Source organism: Lethenteron reissneri, chromosome 18 (assembly GCF_015708825.2).
Source record: "Lethenteron reissneri isolate LAM-NWPU_2019-01 chromosome 18, ASM1570882v1, whole genome shotgun sequence".
Classification (NCBI taxonomy): domain Eukaryota; kingdom Metazoa; phylum Chordata; class Hyperoartia; order Petromyzontiformes; family Petromyzontidae; genus Lethenteron; species Lethenteron reissneri.
In genome coordinates this window covers 108,875-127,601 of record NC_083796.1, presented here as the reverse complement: position 1 = coordinate 127,601, position 18,727 = coordinate 108,875, and the positions used below count along the sequence as shown (strand labels likewise).

General features: G+C 52.4%; 2 protein-coding genes across 9 annotated transcripts in view; one reads left to right on the top strand and one right to left on the bottom strand.

The window, feature by feature from the left end:
* Positions 1–32: 32 nt before the first annotated feature.
* On the top strand, positions 33–12,489 carry LOC133343635 (SH2 domain-containing adapter protein D-like). 6 transcript variants are annotated; one of them, XM_061553329.1, is made up of 8 exons: positions 33–1,724; positions 3,088–3,322; positions 4,508–4,631; positions 5,077–5,487; positions 6,400–6,486; positions 8,260–8,410; positions 11,515–11,634; positions 11,818–12,489. In XM_061553329.1, the coding sequence occupies exons 1-8, from the start codon at positions 1,612–1,614 to the stop codon at positions 12,311–12,313; spliced, it is 1,737 nt and encodes a 578-aa protein (XP_061409313.1). In that variant the 5' UTR covers positions 33–1,611; the 3' UTR covers positions 12,314–12,489. The 6 variants fall into 6 exon arrangements, with proteins under 6 accessions (XP_061409313.1, XP_061409311.1, XP_061409315.1 ...); XM_061553327.1 differs by having other exon boundaries at positions 3,045–3,322; positions 5,048–5,487; XM_061553331.1 differs by having other exon boundaries at positions 33–2,263.
* FSD1 (fibronectin type III and SPRY domain containing 1) overlaps positions 12,480–18,727 on the bottom strand; it is a 20,970-nt gene continuing 14,722 nt past the window's right edge. For 2 of the 3 annotated variants that reach the window (XM_061553334.1, XM_061553335.1), the window contains 4 exons: positions 17,754–17,812; positions 16,885–17,136; positions 16,459–16,547; positions 12,480–14,858 (listed from right to left, as the gene is read on the bottom strand). In XM_061553334.1, the coding sequence (XP_061409318.1) occupies positions 14,742–14,858; positions 16,459–16,547; positions 16,885–17,136; positions 17,754–17,812 (517 nt within the window). In that variant the 3' untranslated portion in view covers positions 12,480–14,741. Of the gene's footprint in view, positions 14,859–16,458; positions 16,548–16,884; positions 17,137–17,753; positions 17,849–18,727 lie in introns of all 3 variants that reach the window. The other variant, XM_061553333.1, reaches the window with a different exon arrangement.

Below are 18,727 nucleotides of genomic sequence, written 5' to 3'. Positions count from 1 at the left end.
GCCTCGCCACAAGAGCGTGCTGGATAAACTACACGCGGCACGTCTCCATGTGTAACATTGAGACGTGCCAGTGCTGTCGGCGAGCAACCCAGGCAGACAAGGCGGCGGGAGCGTTGTGTGAACCACAGCAGGAGCTTTACATGCTTGCATGTTAATTGTCCCGTGTGAAGTCAAACACGAGCTGGCAAGCTAATTTAATACAGGAGCCTCGAGTTAAGAGTTATAAAATTTGACTAAGAAGTGTTTTGATACTTCGTCTACCACACGGCCATTTCGGAGTGCATAATTTCAACAGAATTGATTCAATGCAAGCACACTGGACTGGCTGACACTATTTGTCTTGCCAGCAGCTGTCTTACCAGCAGTCAGGCTCGCTTAAACCAATTCGTGAGTGGTTGCGCGAAAAAACACTTGCTTATAGGAAAGGACCCGCTTTATTACATGTGTCCGAGTTTGATGCAAGCCTAGAATACACTACAGAATAATCATGAGTGTCTTTGTGGAGAATGAGGAACCGAATAAGCAGACAAGCCTCAATGTCTCCCTACACATTAATTATGTGCATCTGGAAGTTCGTGCGAATGACCGTAACAAATGCTCGTATGTTTACGTGGGTAGATATGTGGTGGATGTTCATTGTGTTCTCCACGAAGACGAGTGGTTGCGCTGAGAAATGTGTGCATGGATGTACTGTATGCGCTCGTGGGACGCATTGGGCTCGTGCTTGTAAATACCACAGGGTCCCCGGCATTGGGGGTTGTGTGAACTGCTTACAGCATCCACTCGCTCATAAATAATGCGGGATTTGGACAGCGGTGAGATAAGCGGGCATTAAAACGAAAACCTTGTGCAAAGTAGCGTGGAGAGGGTCGCGCTTGGCATTACAGAGAGGAAGAGAAATGTGGAGTAGAGACCGCAGGTTAATGACATCTTCCAAACTTAGGAAAAGTGAGTGGGCTTTGGCCGGACGCGTCACGGCTGTAAGGTAGGGTGGACGATGGTGAAGCATAACAGTGGCAGCCAGTGAGAAGGCCGTCCACTGAAGAGATGGAGCGATGAAATGGGTTAAGATGGGTGGATTGTTGCGTCGCAAGGTTGTGAGGTGATGGTAGATTGGGGAGGCCTTCATCCAGCAGTGGATCATGACCGATGAATTTGTGGTAAATTTCCAGCGATTGGTGGAGGTATTGTTATCCTGAACACGGGGGTAAGTGGCTCACTGGGTGGGTGAGTGGTTGGATGGGTGGCTGAGTCAGGTGGGTGAGTGGTTGGATGAGAGGTGGGTGAGTGAGTGGAGACTGCGGGGTCCCCAGGTCCGAGCCTCCCTCTGCACGCAGTCACGTGGGGCGTGGCCGGGTGTAGCGGGGGGATGCGAGAGGGAGCAGGCGCGTGCTGAACCCCATTATCACATCCGCATCCCTCTCCACCCCGCGGATCTCATCAGGGACGGGGTGACGAGGAGTGAACTGAGAGTACAAGCCGCTACCTCCAGTCTTTGATCCCTTTTCGTTTATGATTCGAGCATCTGATCCCCGGGCCACCACCGCACGTCGTTTATTCCCCCCACGTCTCTGATTCCTGGGCGGGCGGACGGACGGGCGGGCGGGCGCGATGTCTCGCTGGATCAGAGAGCACCTGGGAGGCCTGGGCTTCGGCGGGACGCGGAGGCCACCACCCCCGGAGCCCCCACAGCCCGACTACAGCGCCGAGCCGGAGCTGTCCTGGTGAATTAAAGAGACGCAGTGACACACGCGTACACAGTGTCGGGGCAAGTGCTGTTAGCGAGCATCTATGAAGCTACACGAAGGGGATGGTCAGCATCGCGCCCGGCCGCCTTTGTCTCCCTATTTGCGATGTTTATACACCGAACCAGGTTTTCATTTGAGGCTAAGTCGACGTTGGTCGTGCGCGGGAATCGATGTCGGGTCGCAGGATTCATGGCGCATTGTGCTAACCACTGCGCCACCGCTCTCACGCATATTCATCTGTGTACACAGTCACATCTGTCATTGTAATTCAGCTCGTGCAAAGCGGTGGGACGCATCACGTGGGAGAGAGAGAGGAGGTGTTTGTTGACTCTGAAGGGTAGAGCAGAAGCGGAGGACCTGGATGTGTCGGAGAGTGGACAGCACGGGTGTCTGGGGGAAGGCAACTCCAGGCGGTCGGGGCAGCAGAGGAGCAGAAGCGAGCGACCTCCCAGGTTGACTGAGGGCGTCCACAGAAAGCGTTGGTTGCTGGATGGGAGTGAGATGAGAGGGGAGAGGTAGGAGAGTGCGTGGAGGGGAGTAGAATGAAATGAGGGACGTGGAGGGAGATGAAAGGGGAGCGGTATGTAGCCGTGAGACGGTGGAGGGTCTGGTAGACAGTTGACCTGTAGTTGAAATGAGACTGGAAGCCGCTGAGTTCGTAGTCCAGCATGATTGATGAAGTGAGTGATGTGTGGATGCCGTAGATCGATTTGCAGTGGCCAAGGTGAGAGATCGCGAGAGGGATGAGGGTCACCGCAGGAGGTGTGAGATCCCGCATGGCTGCACCGAGTCTGCGAAGGGAATGAGGCTGTAGGATAATTCCTGGCCGTGTGGCATCAGGAAACGCACGGTTCGACTGGAGTCCTCCCTGAGCGCCTTCACCGCTTGTTGCGGAGGTTCGAATCCAATAACCATAATACGACCCGCCTTCTGCTTGGCAGTGTACGTTAAAGAACCCGTGACGTCTTTGCAAGGGTATAGGGTGCCGGCGTCATGGGTCCAATTTTCCTAATTCAAAATTTACCTGCACATTTTAATCAATCGTGATTACACATAGAGCAAATACTTCTCGAGGGCTTCGGAGCTTGGGCCATTGTTGGCAGCGCAGCTGCCGGCTGCTTGCTCCCTTGTCCACGGTGTCCCCCCGCGTTCGAACGCTACGCGCAGCTTTGCAAATTGCGCATCGCTGCAAGAGGCAACATTCATCTGGAGAGCCGTAACCAGGTGACGATAAGTAGGTTGCATCGAGACAGGACAGCAGATAAGTACCGCCTCAATTCTCGTTAACGACGGTAGCGGCCGGCTGGTGATGGCTGCTGCTGCTGCTCTCTCTGTGCAGTGGAGTGGTGCTGGTCGTGCCCGACCTGGAGCGCGCGTACAGGGCCCAGCGCGACCGCGACTTTGCCGACCCCTACACCACGACCGACCAGAGCGACGGCCTCGGGGAGAGTGGGTCCGCTCGGCCCGGCGCGGGAGAGACGTTAGAGGCCGTCAGGCCCTCGCCGCCGCCGCCACCACCACCGAGCCTGACGTCCGCATCACCAAAACATCGGCTCATCCGTGTGGTCGGCAAGGTGAGTGGGGCTCGCTCAGCCTCACCACCGCTGCACCAGTCTAAACAATCATCTGGAATGTGTACGTGAGCAGTTGTCATTCACTCTCAGGAGAAGAGGGAATGATTAACAGAGCGATTTTTTTGCAGTTTTTCCCTTGATTTTTCTGTTTGCGCTTAGTCACTAAAAACATTCTTGTTCATGTTTTTGTTTGTTGCGGTTGCACCCGATTCAAGAGCCGAATGGCTCACAGGGCTTTACCAAATAAACGAAACTGAAAACTGAAACCGATTTAGAGAAACATAGATACAGAGGCGCGGGAAGGCATCCAGAACCAGCGTCTTCTGGAGAAGAGGCTGTGCAACAACGCCAATGCTACATTACCACTGATTAAATATGCAGAGAGCGAACTCGTCCATCACACATCTATCCCTTCACATAAAACATAATATATTGTACACATCCCGTCAGCCGCACGGACTTCCTTTTGGGTGTGCATCTAGCAGCAGCATAGGTTCAACACAAGCAACATCTGGATGGGTTTTGACATTCAGTGCCTTATAAGCAGTCAGGCTAGCTCGAATCAGTGCTGGCAAACTGCCAGATGTTACAAGCAAGGATCTTGCTTTGATAGATATGGGATCTCGTTTAACACAAAGCTCTACAAACCCAACATGTAATATTGACCAGCGTCGTGGTGGAGAAGAGCCGCCCGTGTGGCCCAGCGAGGGCGCGAGAGCCAGGCTCTGCACTGGGCAGCGGGTCACCATGTGCTCACTGCGCCATTCGGCCCACAAGCTTGGTGCCAGTTTCTTCTGGGTACCCGCTACCCCCCCCCCCCCCCCCGATCATAGCCTGCAGCCACAGTTTGGTTCCACGACACAGGTCACCGCCCGTCCGTATTCGAGCAGGGTTTTTAAAAGTAACTTGTCCGAGCCGACTTTCATGGCAGGAAAACCGACTAATTGTTATATTCGCATTTGCAGTAATGCGGTTCTATGCTCTGACCTCTTGAGTAATCATCCTGTTAAGCAAATTAATTTTAAACTTTACCGCACTAAGCACGTGGTCCCAGCCATTGGGAGCTGGCACGGTGGCTGCTCGCGATGCCCGTGCTCCATTGAGCTCCCAAGTCGCAGGCCCGACGATGCAGGACGTGACGGGCCCTTTAGATGTGACCGTGTACAAGGGGACTGGGGTGCACAGGTGGCATCACCAGAGGAGCGCGAGGACCCCGCAGAGGGACCGACCCCCCCAACTCCGCCGTGCCTCCACATAGAGAGCGACAGCGGCTGCAGGAAAGGGCCCATCCTCCCATCCCCCACGGCAGGTATGGCTTTCATCTCTCTCTCTGAGAAGTTATCACCTTTCCCAAGCAGCATGTGGAGGATTGCCCGAATGATTAAGGTACATCTGGGTTGTGTGTGAGACCCATTTATCAGAGCCCTACGCCTCGCCGCTTCATACGTTAATATTTACATTTAAAACATTTCCCGTGTACAGGCCCAAAGTTCCAACAAACAGAAGAACCCTTGCTTCGATTCAATGCATGATTGGAGTGTATTGTGAGAAATCGGACAAAATTACCTCCGTTTATAACCTGGCTTGAAAATGTATTTTGGAGATGCACGCTCCACTGATTGCAGTGTTGTTGTTCCGGCATAGCAGGCAGATTAGGCAGTGATCTATGATCTATGCTGAGGTGAAGGATTGCCAATGCACGAGGTGGCGCTGCGGCCTCACAAGGCGGCGCCACCATGTGTCCTGGTCGTCAGATGTGGAGGCGAAGGAGGAGGCGGGGAGTGTCAGGCCGCTCCCCTTGCACCACCTGTACGACACGCCCTACGAGCCCCCATTTGCCCGGGGACTCCCCCAGCCTGAGTCCCCGTCTGGCAACGAGAGGGTGAAGGCGCCACCAGGGGACCCCGCTCGACTTGCCGAAACAGCGCCGCCGGATCCGGACTGCGACCCACCTGCCTCCTCGAGCCCAACCCAGGCCCTGGCGCTCCTGCCCTCACACCCCTCCACATCGCGCGTGCCCTCCGCCCTCTCTTCCATTCCCTCGGAGCCCCCCTCGCAGCCCCCCGCCCGAGACAGTCGAATGCCCAAGGATGACGATCGGCCTCCGGAGGAGTACGACCAGCCCTGGGAGTGGAAGCGCGACTGCATCTCGCAGGCCTTCGCTGGTAATGCCAGGATTGTCACATTGGCGCGTTCTGGGCAGCGGTGACCGTACCGTGCCGAGGAGTCTGAGCCAGGAGCAAACCGGTCCACAGTTGTCAATGACTGCATCGCTGCTGCTGCTGGCAGTCCGTCACGTCTGCTCACATTTAATTCAGTTCTTCAGGAACTACTGGTGATTTTTATAATGCACAGAGGCTAGTCCGTTGTACACATTTCTCTCTGTTGTTTGAAACTTGGTGAATTTTATCCCAAAAAAACGCTCAAATGAACATTGAGTCGTGGGTGCTCATCTCCTGTTTGCAGCCCTGAGCCAGTGGTGGAAATTCCACAGGACAACCACTGTTGACTTCCCCCATAAAGTGGTACTCATTTATCGATCCCATAGGGATGATGGGATGAGTCAACTTCCAAGCAGGATTGAACTCTCAACCGTCTGGTGGCGAGCCACTGCGCCACCATATTCTTTCCCCAGGTGGCATGCATAATCCTGTCATGTGACCAATGGGCAGTGTCGTAACCGATGGGCAATGTGCGTGGAAGACAAGGCGGCGTGAGGACCGAATGCTGCAGGAATTTTTATAATTTCGCTTGTTTAGCCTGGAACTCTCACCGAGTCTTACAACTATTTTCAGAAGGGTCCTGGCAAGTTTACGGTGTAATCTTTCTAATTTGGCCTTGACGCCAGGAACATACAGTAGCCTACCCTTGCAAATCACATCAAAGGACATTTACCGTCCACTGTGAAGCAGACGGTGTGCGGTAGTGTTGTTACGGTTCGCACGCACACCAGTATTAACCAGGGCAGCCGCCAGAGTTGAACCGTGAACCTCCGCGACAAAGCGGCAAATGCGGTACTGCGTGGGGTAGCGTCGGCCCTTGCGCCAACCCGGCACTGTCTGTGGCGCCCTCCACAGCGGACGTGAGCTGCACAGACGAGCTGCCATGGCCTCCGCCAGTCGGGCAGCTGGACGGGGAAGCGGGGCCCAGCATCGTGCCTGGCGGTGCGTGAGAGCGCGTGCCCCCACAGACACATCGCCCAGCCCACCCCGACAGCCGCTGCACCACAAACACGTGAAGGTTTCACCGAGTCTTGACACTCTTCCCAGGAGGGTCCTGCCAAGTGTTTGTCGCAGCATTGGGGCGGGGGGGCGATGTTGCTTCTCTACACGACCCCAATTTAGTAATTTGCAGGGAGTTTTTCAGCACTGAGATTTTTGGCTGATGCCCGTCCCGGTGTGTGAGGGGGTTTAGCTATAACAGGAAACCAGAGAACCTGGAGGAGACTCGTACAGAATATACGCCACACAGAAAGGCGCCCGAATTGGGAATCAAACTCAGGTCCTTGCTGCAAGGCAGCGCGAGTGGAGTCCACACTTTAGGACTGCAGAGCAAAGGCCTAAAGACCCACAACGTTAAGCGGCCAGCAACAAACAGCACCATTACATCTGTAATCGTCAAGAGTTGAAGCGTTACTTAAATCTAGCGTAGTTATGGCAGTAAGAGCCTGGGGGGAAAGAGACGATGATGGGAGAGGAAATTCCACAGTTGAGCAGGGCGACGAAAGAAGCAGAGAGAGAAGTGTGGTGACCTGTTTACAGCTTGTTTAACCAGATGTGAACCCAGAGACCAGGATGAGACGTGAGGCATGCATCATTTGCCAGATGGAGGGGGGCGATGATCGCTGATGCTGCTGTGTGAGCACAACTGAGAAATTTTTGTATAATTTTGAAATTTACCAAATTGGGACCTTGACTGCAGCACACGATGGTCTCCTCTTGAGAATGATGTCACGGGATCCTGAGCATCCACTCTGAAGCAAGCGGCGCAGAGTATTTTTACGGTTACTACACAACTGCAGTACTAGTCAGGGTGACCACCGGATTCGAACCGTGATGACAATGGGTCACGTCACTTCCTACTCACCCACGAAACCAGCACACCTGCAATGTCTTGGGTGGGTGAGTTGTTGTGACCGATGAGTTGCATTTAAATTCTCTACTTTCCCTGTACCTTCCTGAGAGCAGCCAATCTCGTACCAAAGACTTGCTGCGCAAGAATGGAGCATTCTCCTGGGCACGCATAGCCGCACGCCCGCTTGTCGCAACTGATTGAAACCACTCGTTGACACTCACCATCTGCAGCTGTTACAGCCATAGGTGCATTCCACGTGACCTGGCGGCGTCCATGGCCATCTCTCGGTGAGTGTGCTTGATTGTGGGTGATGTTCATTGTATGAATGCATTCTGCACAAGGTATAGAGTGACAACATACGCGTGCCATTACTTGTGTGCTGTGTAAGTGCACAGTATGTACATGTGATCTTGTGTGTGCATATTTGCTGTGTTTGGAGCGGTAGTGTAGGGGTAAGCGTGCTGCGCGACGAACCCGGCTTCCTGAGTTCGATTCCCGCTCACGGCCAGCAACACCAGTAACGAATATCTGAACCAGTCCTGGGCCTCCCCTAGGTCGACTCAACCTCAAATGAGTACTCGGTGTGATGTGTAAACACTTCCACTGGGAAGGCAAAGGCGGCCGGGCGTGGTGCTGGCCACCCACTCCCTCGTGTGCCGTGCTGGGCTACATAGGTGCTCGCTAACAGCACTTGCCCCAACAGTCTGTTTAGGCTATAGTGGGGATCTTTGTGCCTGGGTCACCTGGCACCCAGCACCCTCACGGGGCCGCTCCATCTCAAGGGACTTGTACATGTGGAATATTTACGTCAAACGACGATGACCTCACCGTAAAATTCCACCAGTCTGGCTCCTCCTGTCCAGGTCCGGAGTCATCCGGCGATGGGCGAGACAGCCTTTGCTCGAGCCTGGGACATGGTGACACAGATGCAGAGCCCGTGGGGACGGCCGCGGAGGAGCCACAGGCGAACAGAGTGGGGACGGACGCGGACGACCACGCCATGGGGCAGCAGCTGTGAGTTGCAGCCACTGGAGCCATGCACTTTTAAATCTAGATTGAACTGCTTTTTGTTTAGTTTGTTGTCAAACCCCTCGCACCTCCGATTAGCGCGGTTGGCTATGTACGGTGCGAAAGAAGTTCAACATTGTACTACATAGATTCAGCACCAGCAGCTGCAGAGCATGCGCCGAGCAAGCGATGGCCAGAGAGAGCACGGAGGCAGAACCCGGCGGCTCGGCGGGGGAGCTCACATCCTGGTTGGGGGTTACCCCAGTCCATCGGCCATCTCTGCGAGGTTGATAAAATGAATTTAACACGTAGGCTTTCGCGACCAATATTATTCAATATAGGTTTTTGGGTCAGATCGCATTATTTATAAATGTGTTGTAACCCTCCACCACCCGACACGACCAAACAGTAAAAAATGTGTCACGTATTTCAAAGGACAAAATAATTCACTTCTTTAGCCCACCGGTGTGCTGTAGAGAGAATCAACAGCATTTAAAAATTTGAGTACGACGTTTCGCTGATAATTACAATCAGCTTCATCGGGCAAGAATGGTGAAGCTCTCCTATTGCTTCCGGTCTTAAATAGAGCAGCATCAGGGTGCCGTCATCATTCAATTCAATCTGGTGCAGTGATTCGAGGCAAAGAGGGGGAGGGTATTGTAATTATATAGATTGGTAATCATTCAATTGTTATTCATTGGTATTTGTTTCCCTTATAAGGAATTGTAATTGTATTTATTTAATAATATGCTTCCAGGCCGCACTAAGCCTGTAGCTGTCAGAGCGATTGAAGTTATTTCTGTTTCTCTCAATTTCAATGGATTCTTTAATTAGTCTTGGCCAGTAATAATTCGTTTTACACAACACTTCAACGTTATCAAAATCAACTGAGTGTCCTTGTTGACAAGCATGCTCTGCCACTGCCGACAGTTGTGTTTGAGATAATTTAATGTTTCTTTGGTGTTCTTTTAATCTTACGCTGTTATATCCCGTCTGTCCAATATAGCATTTGCCACATAAACAATTAATCCGATATACACCTTCTGTTGATAATTTAGGCAATTCGTCTTTAGTGCCAGATACCAGTTTTTGAATTTTGTGCACTGTACCAAATCTTACTTTAATGTTTTGCTTTTGCAAAACCCGGGCTAATTTGTCAGTTACTCCTGAGATTTATGGTATTTTTAAATCCTTTATATTAAGTTCGCTTGCTTGCTTGCGTGCTTGCTTGCTTACGACCGTGCAAATCTTTCGGTCGTGTTTTAACCCACTTCCCGTGATACAATCGCGCTGACATTTTCCACACAGACTCGTTGTGCGTGACAATTAATTTTCGTGAATTTTTTTTTTACACTTTTTAGGACAAAAATATTATATTTAATTACCAATTGCTTAATGGTGCCATGCAATCATCTGACCCATAGGTGGCAGCCATCTCAAGCCAGAGGACGAGAGGACTCTAGCCGCCACACATATAAAGGATTTATAGTGAAAAACTTTGTTTTTATGGGTTATACTTGTTATTGTTTGAACAATCTTATCGTTTTCAGCAGTGTTGCTTTGCGTTTGTGATTTGGCCTTCAGTGCTCTGTTAATTTGAGCATTATTGTAGCCATTCTGTCTTAGTGCTTCTAACATGTTTCATCTCTCTCACTACTCTCACCATCTGACACTGTTTTAGCCCGATGTATGAGTGTTTTGATAAGAGACCATTTCTGAGCTGGGTGATGATGTGAATCTGCATTCAGATTGGCATCAGATTGAATTGAATTGAATGATAACGTCACCCTGATGCTGCTCTATTTAAGACCGGAAGCAACAGGAGAGCTTCACCATTCTTGCCCGATGAAGCAGATTGTAATTATCAGCGAAACGTCGTACTCAAATTTTAAAATGCTGTTGATTCTCTCGTCAGCACACCGGTGAGCTAAAGAAGTGAATTATTTTGTCCTTTGAAAAACGTGACACATTTTTTTACTGTTTGGTCGTGTCGGGTGGTGGAGGGTTACGACATATTTATAAATAACGCGATCTGACCCAAAAACCTATATTTTGATAAAATGAGTTTACGCTGTGCATAAGTCAACAGTGGTTGACCTATGAAAAACCTGCCCTTGACATAGGAAGGTAGAATTTCTACTCCTGACCTAGGGAAGGCCCGGGATAGGTTCAGATAATCGTCACTGGTGTTGGCTGTGAGCGAGAATCGAACGCCAGGTTCGTGGCACAGCGCGCTAACTGCTACACTAGCGCTCCCCACACACACATACACGCTAATACACATACACCCATACATAAAAGTGCTTACACATGGTCTAAGATACAATCAGACACATATCTACACACAGCAAAGGGTTGCCAGCTCTCCAAGTTGACCCGGACTACCACCACAACCAATACCAGCACATCCATCACCACAACCAACAACACCATTACACCCAACACCACCGAAACCAACACCACTTCCATCACCACTGAACACAGAATTGCCGTCTACGTTAGGGTGGCAGGAACTGATTATTTATGCCAAGATCTGGTGCCGGTCTTGTGCTGAAAACTCTTGTCACAGTGGAATGCACAGGCCTGACAATAGTCCCAGGCTGACTGGGGGATGTGTCTGGGTTTGACGAGCGTGGTGGGGGAAGGGGGCGACCCCACCTCTTGCACCTGGACCCTGAGAGATCCAGAGACTCGGGCAGGTGGACATGCGTCCTGCTCACGCTTATTCCAGCGCACAAACCGGCTCCACCCAAGGCAGTAAATTTGTGGTACCGATTTCTTTACACGACCAATAAGAGTGGATTACTAGACAACCCCACTCACGTCAAACGGGTCTCACGCGATGCAGTCATTGGCCACATTAGGGAATTGGAACCTCTAGTTACGCTACCGGAGGTGCAACCGACAAGTGAGATACATCGTCTGGGCTCTTGGACTAAGTGATGAAGTCATGGAGTGTGGGTTGGTGGTCATGGAGGTGATGAGGTGGCGATTGCAGTGATGGTCACTGCAACGGGTAGCGATGACGACGGTGGTGAAGGTGGTGTTGGTGGGTGTTGCGACTGTTCCCCGCACCCTGTCAGCGACTGTTCCCCGCACCCTGTCAGCAGCTGGTTCCATGGAGACATCGGCCGCGTGGAAGCCGAGCAGATCTTGCAGCAGCACCGCACATCCAGCTTCCTGGTGCGGCCCAGTGAGAGCGACCCCCGTGAACTCTCTCTCTCGCTCCGGTGACGAGGCCCTCCCCCTTCCATCGCACGGCACCACCACACGCAACCTTGGCAGCAACCCTGGCACCGTCCGCTTATTTATCTTTAAACTTGTATCGTCGCGTGCGAGGTTCACGATCAGAGTGATGAAACGGTGGCCGCCTCGCGCACCCTCACACTCCACCCACCCCCTGGTGTCCCCAGGAGCACCGCGGGGTTTGTGCACATGTGCGTGTCGTGGGACCAGGGCGGCCATGTGGTGCTCGGAGGAAACTCTCCGCCCTTCGCCTCGGTCCCGGAGGCCGTCCTCTTTTACCGCAGACGGCGTCTGCCAGTGCGGGGCGCCGAGCAGCTCTCCCTGCGGCACCCCGTGCCACCCTCCTCCTCCCTCTCTTGCCATGTCGCTCACCCAGCCTGCGCCTCGTCGCCCTCTGAGCGACGATGGCCTCTCGCTCTCCTAGAGGCCAGAGCGGTGATCCGAGTCTGCAATTCCGTGCCAATCGCTGCCGAGAGCAGAGGCGCCTGCCACACGGCTCGCTCGCCTCCCCTGGGGGACGCAGAGCACCCAGAGCGCAACCGGGAACAGATGCAACATCACCAGAGGCACAGGCACGGCCCTGCCACTAGCACACGTCCTAATCTACGGCCAGCGTCTGTACTCATAGAGTGTGTGGAAGGGAGTGGAGTGAGGGAGAGGTAGGCAGGAGTGAGCGTATTCTTGCCATGATCTGGGATTGAATCTGGAGCCAGTGGAGGGACCGAGTGTCGGGGTGATGTCTCTCAACATGAACCCACACAACCATCAATGTGTTTGTGTTTAACGCCGACTCGGGTGAATAAAGCACAGAGGGAACCATGTGCCGTCCTATGCGGTGATTACAGCTCCACGTTTATTCATGGGGGGCTGCACGGAGCAACAGCAAACACGAGGGAACTGCGTCTCATTCCCTTCCGCCATCAGGGTAGCGTGTCGTGCCCGCAGCAGCCGAGCCCGTGATATGGGCCACAGGACAAGCAGTGACCGCCACGGCGGAGGCGTTCACCACACTCGCACAACCGCAATTCGCAGCTTTATCCCCCCCCCCCCCCTCAGTTACAACGAATCAACATCAAAGCAGATGTAATGAGACGGGCATCTTGGGGTACCCACTGCCGTGCCAGGATGTACCCACGGTGCCTGTAAGTAATCGGGTTGATTTGCTGCCGTATTCTGCGGACGCTGTAAATCGCACGGTCTCGCAATCGCTTCAAACATAGCTGGCAAGATCAACTGCGGCTCCTCTAGGAATGCAGCCAAATGCCACCGGGGGTCACGCCAGCCCCCAACGGGTGCCCCGAGAACCCCCGCATATCGTGGCACCACCCACACTACACAGATCGCTCCCATTGCCCTTCAAATCAGGTTTGTATCATTTCCGGGTTACAACCGGTTAACATTGGTAAAACAGCTGTTAATGCCGGTTTGCCACAGATTGAAATGTCTACAGCAATTGGTTTTAAACTGAGAATTGACAGGAGCTGCCGCAGCGGAGTCACAGCAGCACTGGACTGGTAATCCAGAGGTCACCGGTTTGAGTCCATCTCCCGGAGTGGTCGCTGAAACAGCGCGGTGAGTTTCATTCAGAACAGTCGTTAACGTTTAACTGAAGTCGGTCACCGTTTCTAACTTTGGGAACCGGTAACCGATTCTGAAAAGAGTTTTCGGTTTAGTGGTTGTTGGTTAAATCTCATCTCCTAAAACCACAGCATTACATAGACTCACACGGAACCATAGAATCGCACAGCGACCTATAGAATTGCCCTAACAGTCTCCCACCATCTGTTCCTAGATCTTCCCCCTGGTCACCGAACCCGTGGCGACTACTCCGATGCCAGTCTTAGCCATCGGCTCTAATATTCACTGGGTTATGGACGGACGCATTATGCAAACTTGACATCGCCTTCATCAGAAATTAAGGTGCCCATACAATGGACCAAACAGTAAACCTGCAGCCTTATACACACACAGCGGCACACCGGTGTGACACGGTTACACACACAGCGGCGTAATGCTGTGATGCGGCAAGCTACCAGCGACACAGGTGTCACACATGCATTTACGTTGATTATGTTGAGTTAAGGAGCAAAGATAAGAGGCCTACGGCAAGCCAATCAGATCTGTAAATCACGAGAAAAAGCCAACGTAACAGAATATTAGTGCAGGCTGCCGGGAAACTGCGAGTTTCAGACAACACCACAGACATATGTACATACTGCTCAGCCTCTGTGCATTATGCACAAACCATCAGCAGTTCCTCAAGAACTGCATTGTGGTCCTCTAGTCTTAGGTGACCATCGCAATAGCTTTATCAAATTTATTTTTAGTGCTTCAGGAACGGATGGTTTTACATACGCAGAGAGTGTGTGTGTATTTACATGTTTCTCGGTGTGCTATTTGAAATCCACGCAGGCTAAGATGAAGCCATCGCTTCAGGATTAACAGTGACATTGCCAGGCATTGCCCACAGCATCGTGCCCCGGGCATCGGAGGTAGGCCGGAGGTTTAAGTCATTGAAGGCTGGCAGACATACAAATCGTCCGTCAGACTCGGGTATGAAGGGCACGACGCCTCCTAGAACCGGAGCGAAGAAGGGCATGGCCGCAGGGTTGACGCGTCTGCGAGTCTGGACGGAGGCGGCGGTCATCGGCCGGCCGGACAGCTCCGTGGGCACAGTCGGCACATGCAGGTGACGCTTTCTCGTATTTTCCGACGTTGCAAGTCCGCGGCTGTCACAAGCTCGAGTCGCTACGGTTGTTGTGGCGCAGGGGTTGCGTGACCAACGTCATTCGGTTGCTCTGGATTCGGTTACGAGTCAAGCGGTCGTCTTGTTCAATCGACGTGTTTAATAAGAGAGTGCTCGTTTAAAGTTAGTGGACCATGCGGTTCGCAAGAGACTAAGTTGGTGAGCGAGTGAGTAGAGCGAGTGAGTAGAGTGTGTGACTACTTCGGTACGAATCGATTGTGTGTGTGTGAAGCGCACAATTCGGTAGCATTGCGGGGCCATGCCATCGCTGGACGAGTAGTACCACATCGAGCCAGCCTGGAGCACTGCCAGCCGGCCGTGCGGGCAGTGAGGCCCGTGCTGTGGTCAGGTGGTGAGGCTGGAGGTAGAACTGCCACTGCCGTTGTCTTGGTTTTTCTGCAGCGACTGGACGTGGGAGGGCACCTGCAGCCCAGTGCGGACTGACAGCGAGCCGCACCAAACCTGCACGCGCATCAGGCACAAATGACTCGGTCCAATAATTAAACTCGTGAGCGCATCCGGTACTGGCGCCATCGCTCTTACAGCACAAGGCAATCATCGTGAAGGAAGGTGCCACTACGTTTCAAACGCAGTATGTGTGGGGGGGGGGGGTGATGCTGCCTTGCATAAATGCCCATCGAATCATTTGTGGCCAAGTTTTCAAACGTGGACCACGACGCCGGCACACATTGGCCAACTCTTTTCGAATGACGTCACAGGATCCTTAACGTCCACTGTGAAGAAAATGGCGCGGATTTCACGGCAGTATTAATCAGGTCATCCTGCTGAATTCGAACTGTGAACCTTTGCAACAAGCGGTGAACGTGCTACAGCTGGGACGTATCGCAGACCCCTCATTCTGGACGTTCTAGCTGTACCGTGACCGCTTCCGCGAACGCAGAAACCAAAAGATGCCGATCACCCAGAACGGCATTGAACCGTGGTCACTGCCAGTCTCAGGTTCACAGAACAACTCTTCTGGGTGGCCTCAGAAGAGGTTACCCCATGCTCATGTATGCAGATGCCTGCACATAACAAGCAGGTAATTCGCCCCCCTTCATAAATCTGTCACTCCACATATAAATATAAGTATTTTTTTTACACAACCCATCAGCCACATGGCCTTCTGGGAGCGCACAATTTTGGCAACATTGGTTCAACGGCAGAAATCTCTGGACCTGTTTCAACATTCAGTCTCTTATCTGCGGAGTCAAGCTTGCTTGGGTAGGTGAGTGGGCGAGTAAGGCGGTGAATGGCTGAGTTAGCAGTAGTGTAACGGTTTGCGCGCTGCACTACGAACCTGCCGACCCGAGTTCAATTCCTGCTCGTGGCCAACAGTGACAATTATCTGAACCAGTCCTGGGCCTTCCCGAGGTCGACTCAGCTTCAAATGAGTACCTGGTCAGATGTGTAAACATTGCCACTAGGGAGACAAAGGCGACCGGGCATGGTGCTGACCACCCACCCCCTCATGGGCCGTACCGGCCTTCATAGGTGCTCACTAACAATACTTGTCATAACGGTCTTCGTGTTGTGACCTGCAGTATGGTGGTGGTTGAACAGTGTGGATGAGCTGACACAGCGTCTGGTTGACCGAGTCCTCAACATGGGAGGAGGAATCAACAAGGGAAGTTCACGGGTACAGCGACCATGGTAGTAGTGACACAAGAGTGATAGGTACGTGACTGACTGCCCGCCGACGAGCGAGGGGAGGGAGTCATTAAGTACAGTGGTAATGTTCATAGTGGTAATAGCGATAGTTTTATGGACAGACTGACCCCCACCATATGAATGTGGAAATTCCACCCCTGGCTCACTGCTGTAATCAGGTGATGAGTGCCACTCTTGACACTTTGAACAATGGCCCAAAGTAAACGAAGCTTTTAACAGGGAAGAGGAGCCCAGCTTCCTCGATGCCTCCTCAGCCAGGTGAGCAATGCAGCCACTCCATGACAGCTCGGATGATGAGCTGCTGCTGCTGCTGCTGCAACCCTCGGCTGCCTACGTGGAGGATGATTGGTGGAGGATAATTGGCGCAGGCGGTGGCAGCCGTCGTACTCACGGAGAAGGCCGGCAGCACGGGCTGAGAGAAGCGAACACGGAATGTGTGCAGCAGCTGCTTAGACTCGGCGTTATAAAAAGACACGAGCCCTGCACACGCACATGAGCGCAGACGCACACAAATGTGGGTGAGGCTGCGAGTGGAGGTCGCAGGGTGTGCAGCAGTAAGGACTGATGAGTTAGACGTGACAACAAAACTTTAACATTTATGGGCCTAAAAAACTGAGATGGGGGAAACACTGTAAACGGGACACGAAATCACAGGGTTTTCCTTTAATTAGGCGCTGCTTTTTTCCACACCTCTTCGGTACCGTCACCCGCAGCGGAAAACCGCTCTCTTCACAGACTCTGCTGCTTGTGTGGGATTGGGATTTGTTCTCGGGAGAACTATGAGCCGCTGCCGCCAGCGCGAGCGTAAGCAAGGTACCGTTGTCGTAGTCGCAGTAGATCCCGATGTGCGTTGGGGCCGGGCCCTCCAGGCTGCGGGCTTTGTTGTTGTGTTTGGCGGCCACGCTCAGCTGCAGCCACGTGTTCACGTACAAGGCCCAGGATGCGGCCGTGCGACCCAGCTGCTCGAAGCGGCCCAGGCCTCGGTTGGCCACACCGGCCCCGTAGGCCTTGCTCTCCCGTGACACTACCACCTCCCAATAGTGCTGGCCGCAGTCGATGGCCGAATCCCCTGGACACAAAACATTTGCAAACAAATGGGCGACGGTGTGGCACGGTGGCAACACTCGTGCCTCGCAGGAAGAAAGGGCTGGGTTCAATTCCCAACTTGGGTGCCTTTCTGTACCGAATTTGTTTGTTCCCCCCTCATTCTGCATGTGTTTCCCCCGGGTCCTCAAGTTTCCTCCCACAGCTAAAAAGTTAGTAAAACACAATATAACTGATATTGCATTAACATCCCAATTCTAGTAACTGACCCACTAATCACTAAATTTAACAATCCTAACCCTCACAAAAAATGTTTAACTAAGCAGAAAGAGATTCCCCCTTTACACATGTACCTCCACAAAAACAATGTTACTTGCACATCTCATCAGCCATACATCCTTCATTCTGGGTATGCATTTTATCAACAGCAGCGTTCGTTCATAACACAAGCAAACTCTGGACCGGTTTCTACATTCAGTATCTCATCAGCAGTCAGGCTTGGTTGAATCAATGCTGGCAAACTGCCAGATGTTCCAGACATGGGGCCTCTGTAAGAAATGGATCCTAAGAGTTTGAGCAAATCGATTCTGCACAAGATGAGATGATGCTCGGTGACGTGGTGAAGAGTTCTCCGCTCCGTACCCAATACAGTGTACGACTCTCCTGAGAAGCGGTCGCGGCTCGCGCGGCTGGGTGAGGGTCTGCACGACGGGCGTTTGGGTGACGCAGTGATGCCCCTGCAGCGAGCACGCACAAAACACACACACACCCATATTTGCACGTATCCATACACACGTGCCAGCTCATGCCATTCAAGCTCCATGCAATTCTCGTGCTTTTGTAGGAAAGCCATGGCAAGGTGATTTCACGTTTGTTTTGTTCATCGGGGTGAGAACGCAAGAGAGCAGGACGAGTCTCATTTGCAAGAGTGACCTGGGTCACTACGATGACAAAAGCAATATCGTAAAAACTAAGTATAACAATGAAACAAATATAAATCAGAGCCATTTTTTATTTTATTTATATACCGTCAAGTAACCAGCAACAAGCAGCAGTAGCAAAGTTGCAACAGAGAAGCGTGAACATGTTCCTTGAATTGAGCAAGATTCTTATGGGAACTTGGGGGAAAAAGACAATGGGGGGGGGGGGGGGGGGGATTCCACAGTTGAGCAGTGCAAAATCCATGGTGGTGTTAACAGTAACATTGCATTCGTCTATCAGCGGCACCGTGCCTGATAATCAACGCCTCGAGACAACTAAACCCCACCTCCTGTTCCTTACAGGAACTCGCACACACCCCATCTCGGCCCTTTCAAGCCCCATTCACTTCTCACACTCGTGAACTGCAGTAAACCACGGCCAGGTGGAATGTCACTTAAGCATGGGAAACACGACAGCACTTACCAGGAGGTGTGGGAGGCAGCAGGAAGCACAACGGGTAGATAGCAACATGGGGGTGGGGGGCACACACGCACATCAGGGTGAGCGGATCGCGCATCTGGCAGCACATGCACACACGGCAGAGCAAAGCGCACACACATGAGCTGTGACATGGGGAGGCCAGGCAGGGTGCTGGTCATTCACCCCCTTGTGCACCATGCGGAGCTTCATAGGTA

Excerpts from the sequence above, each read along its gene's own strand:
- LOC133343635 (XM_061553326.1), top strand. The coding sequence starts at position 3,938 with ATGGGATCTCGTTTAACACAAAGCTCTACAAACCCAACATGTAATATT. Across the intron at positions 5,488-6,399 it reads CATCTCGCAGGCCTTCGCTG|CGGACGTGAGCTGCACAGAC; the intron begins GTAATGCCAGGA and ends CGCCCTCCACAG. Across the intron at positions 8,411-11,514 it reads CACGCCATGGGGCAGCAGCT|CTGGTTCCATGGAGACATCG; the intron begins GTGAGTTGCAGC and ends CCCTGTCAGCAG.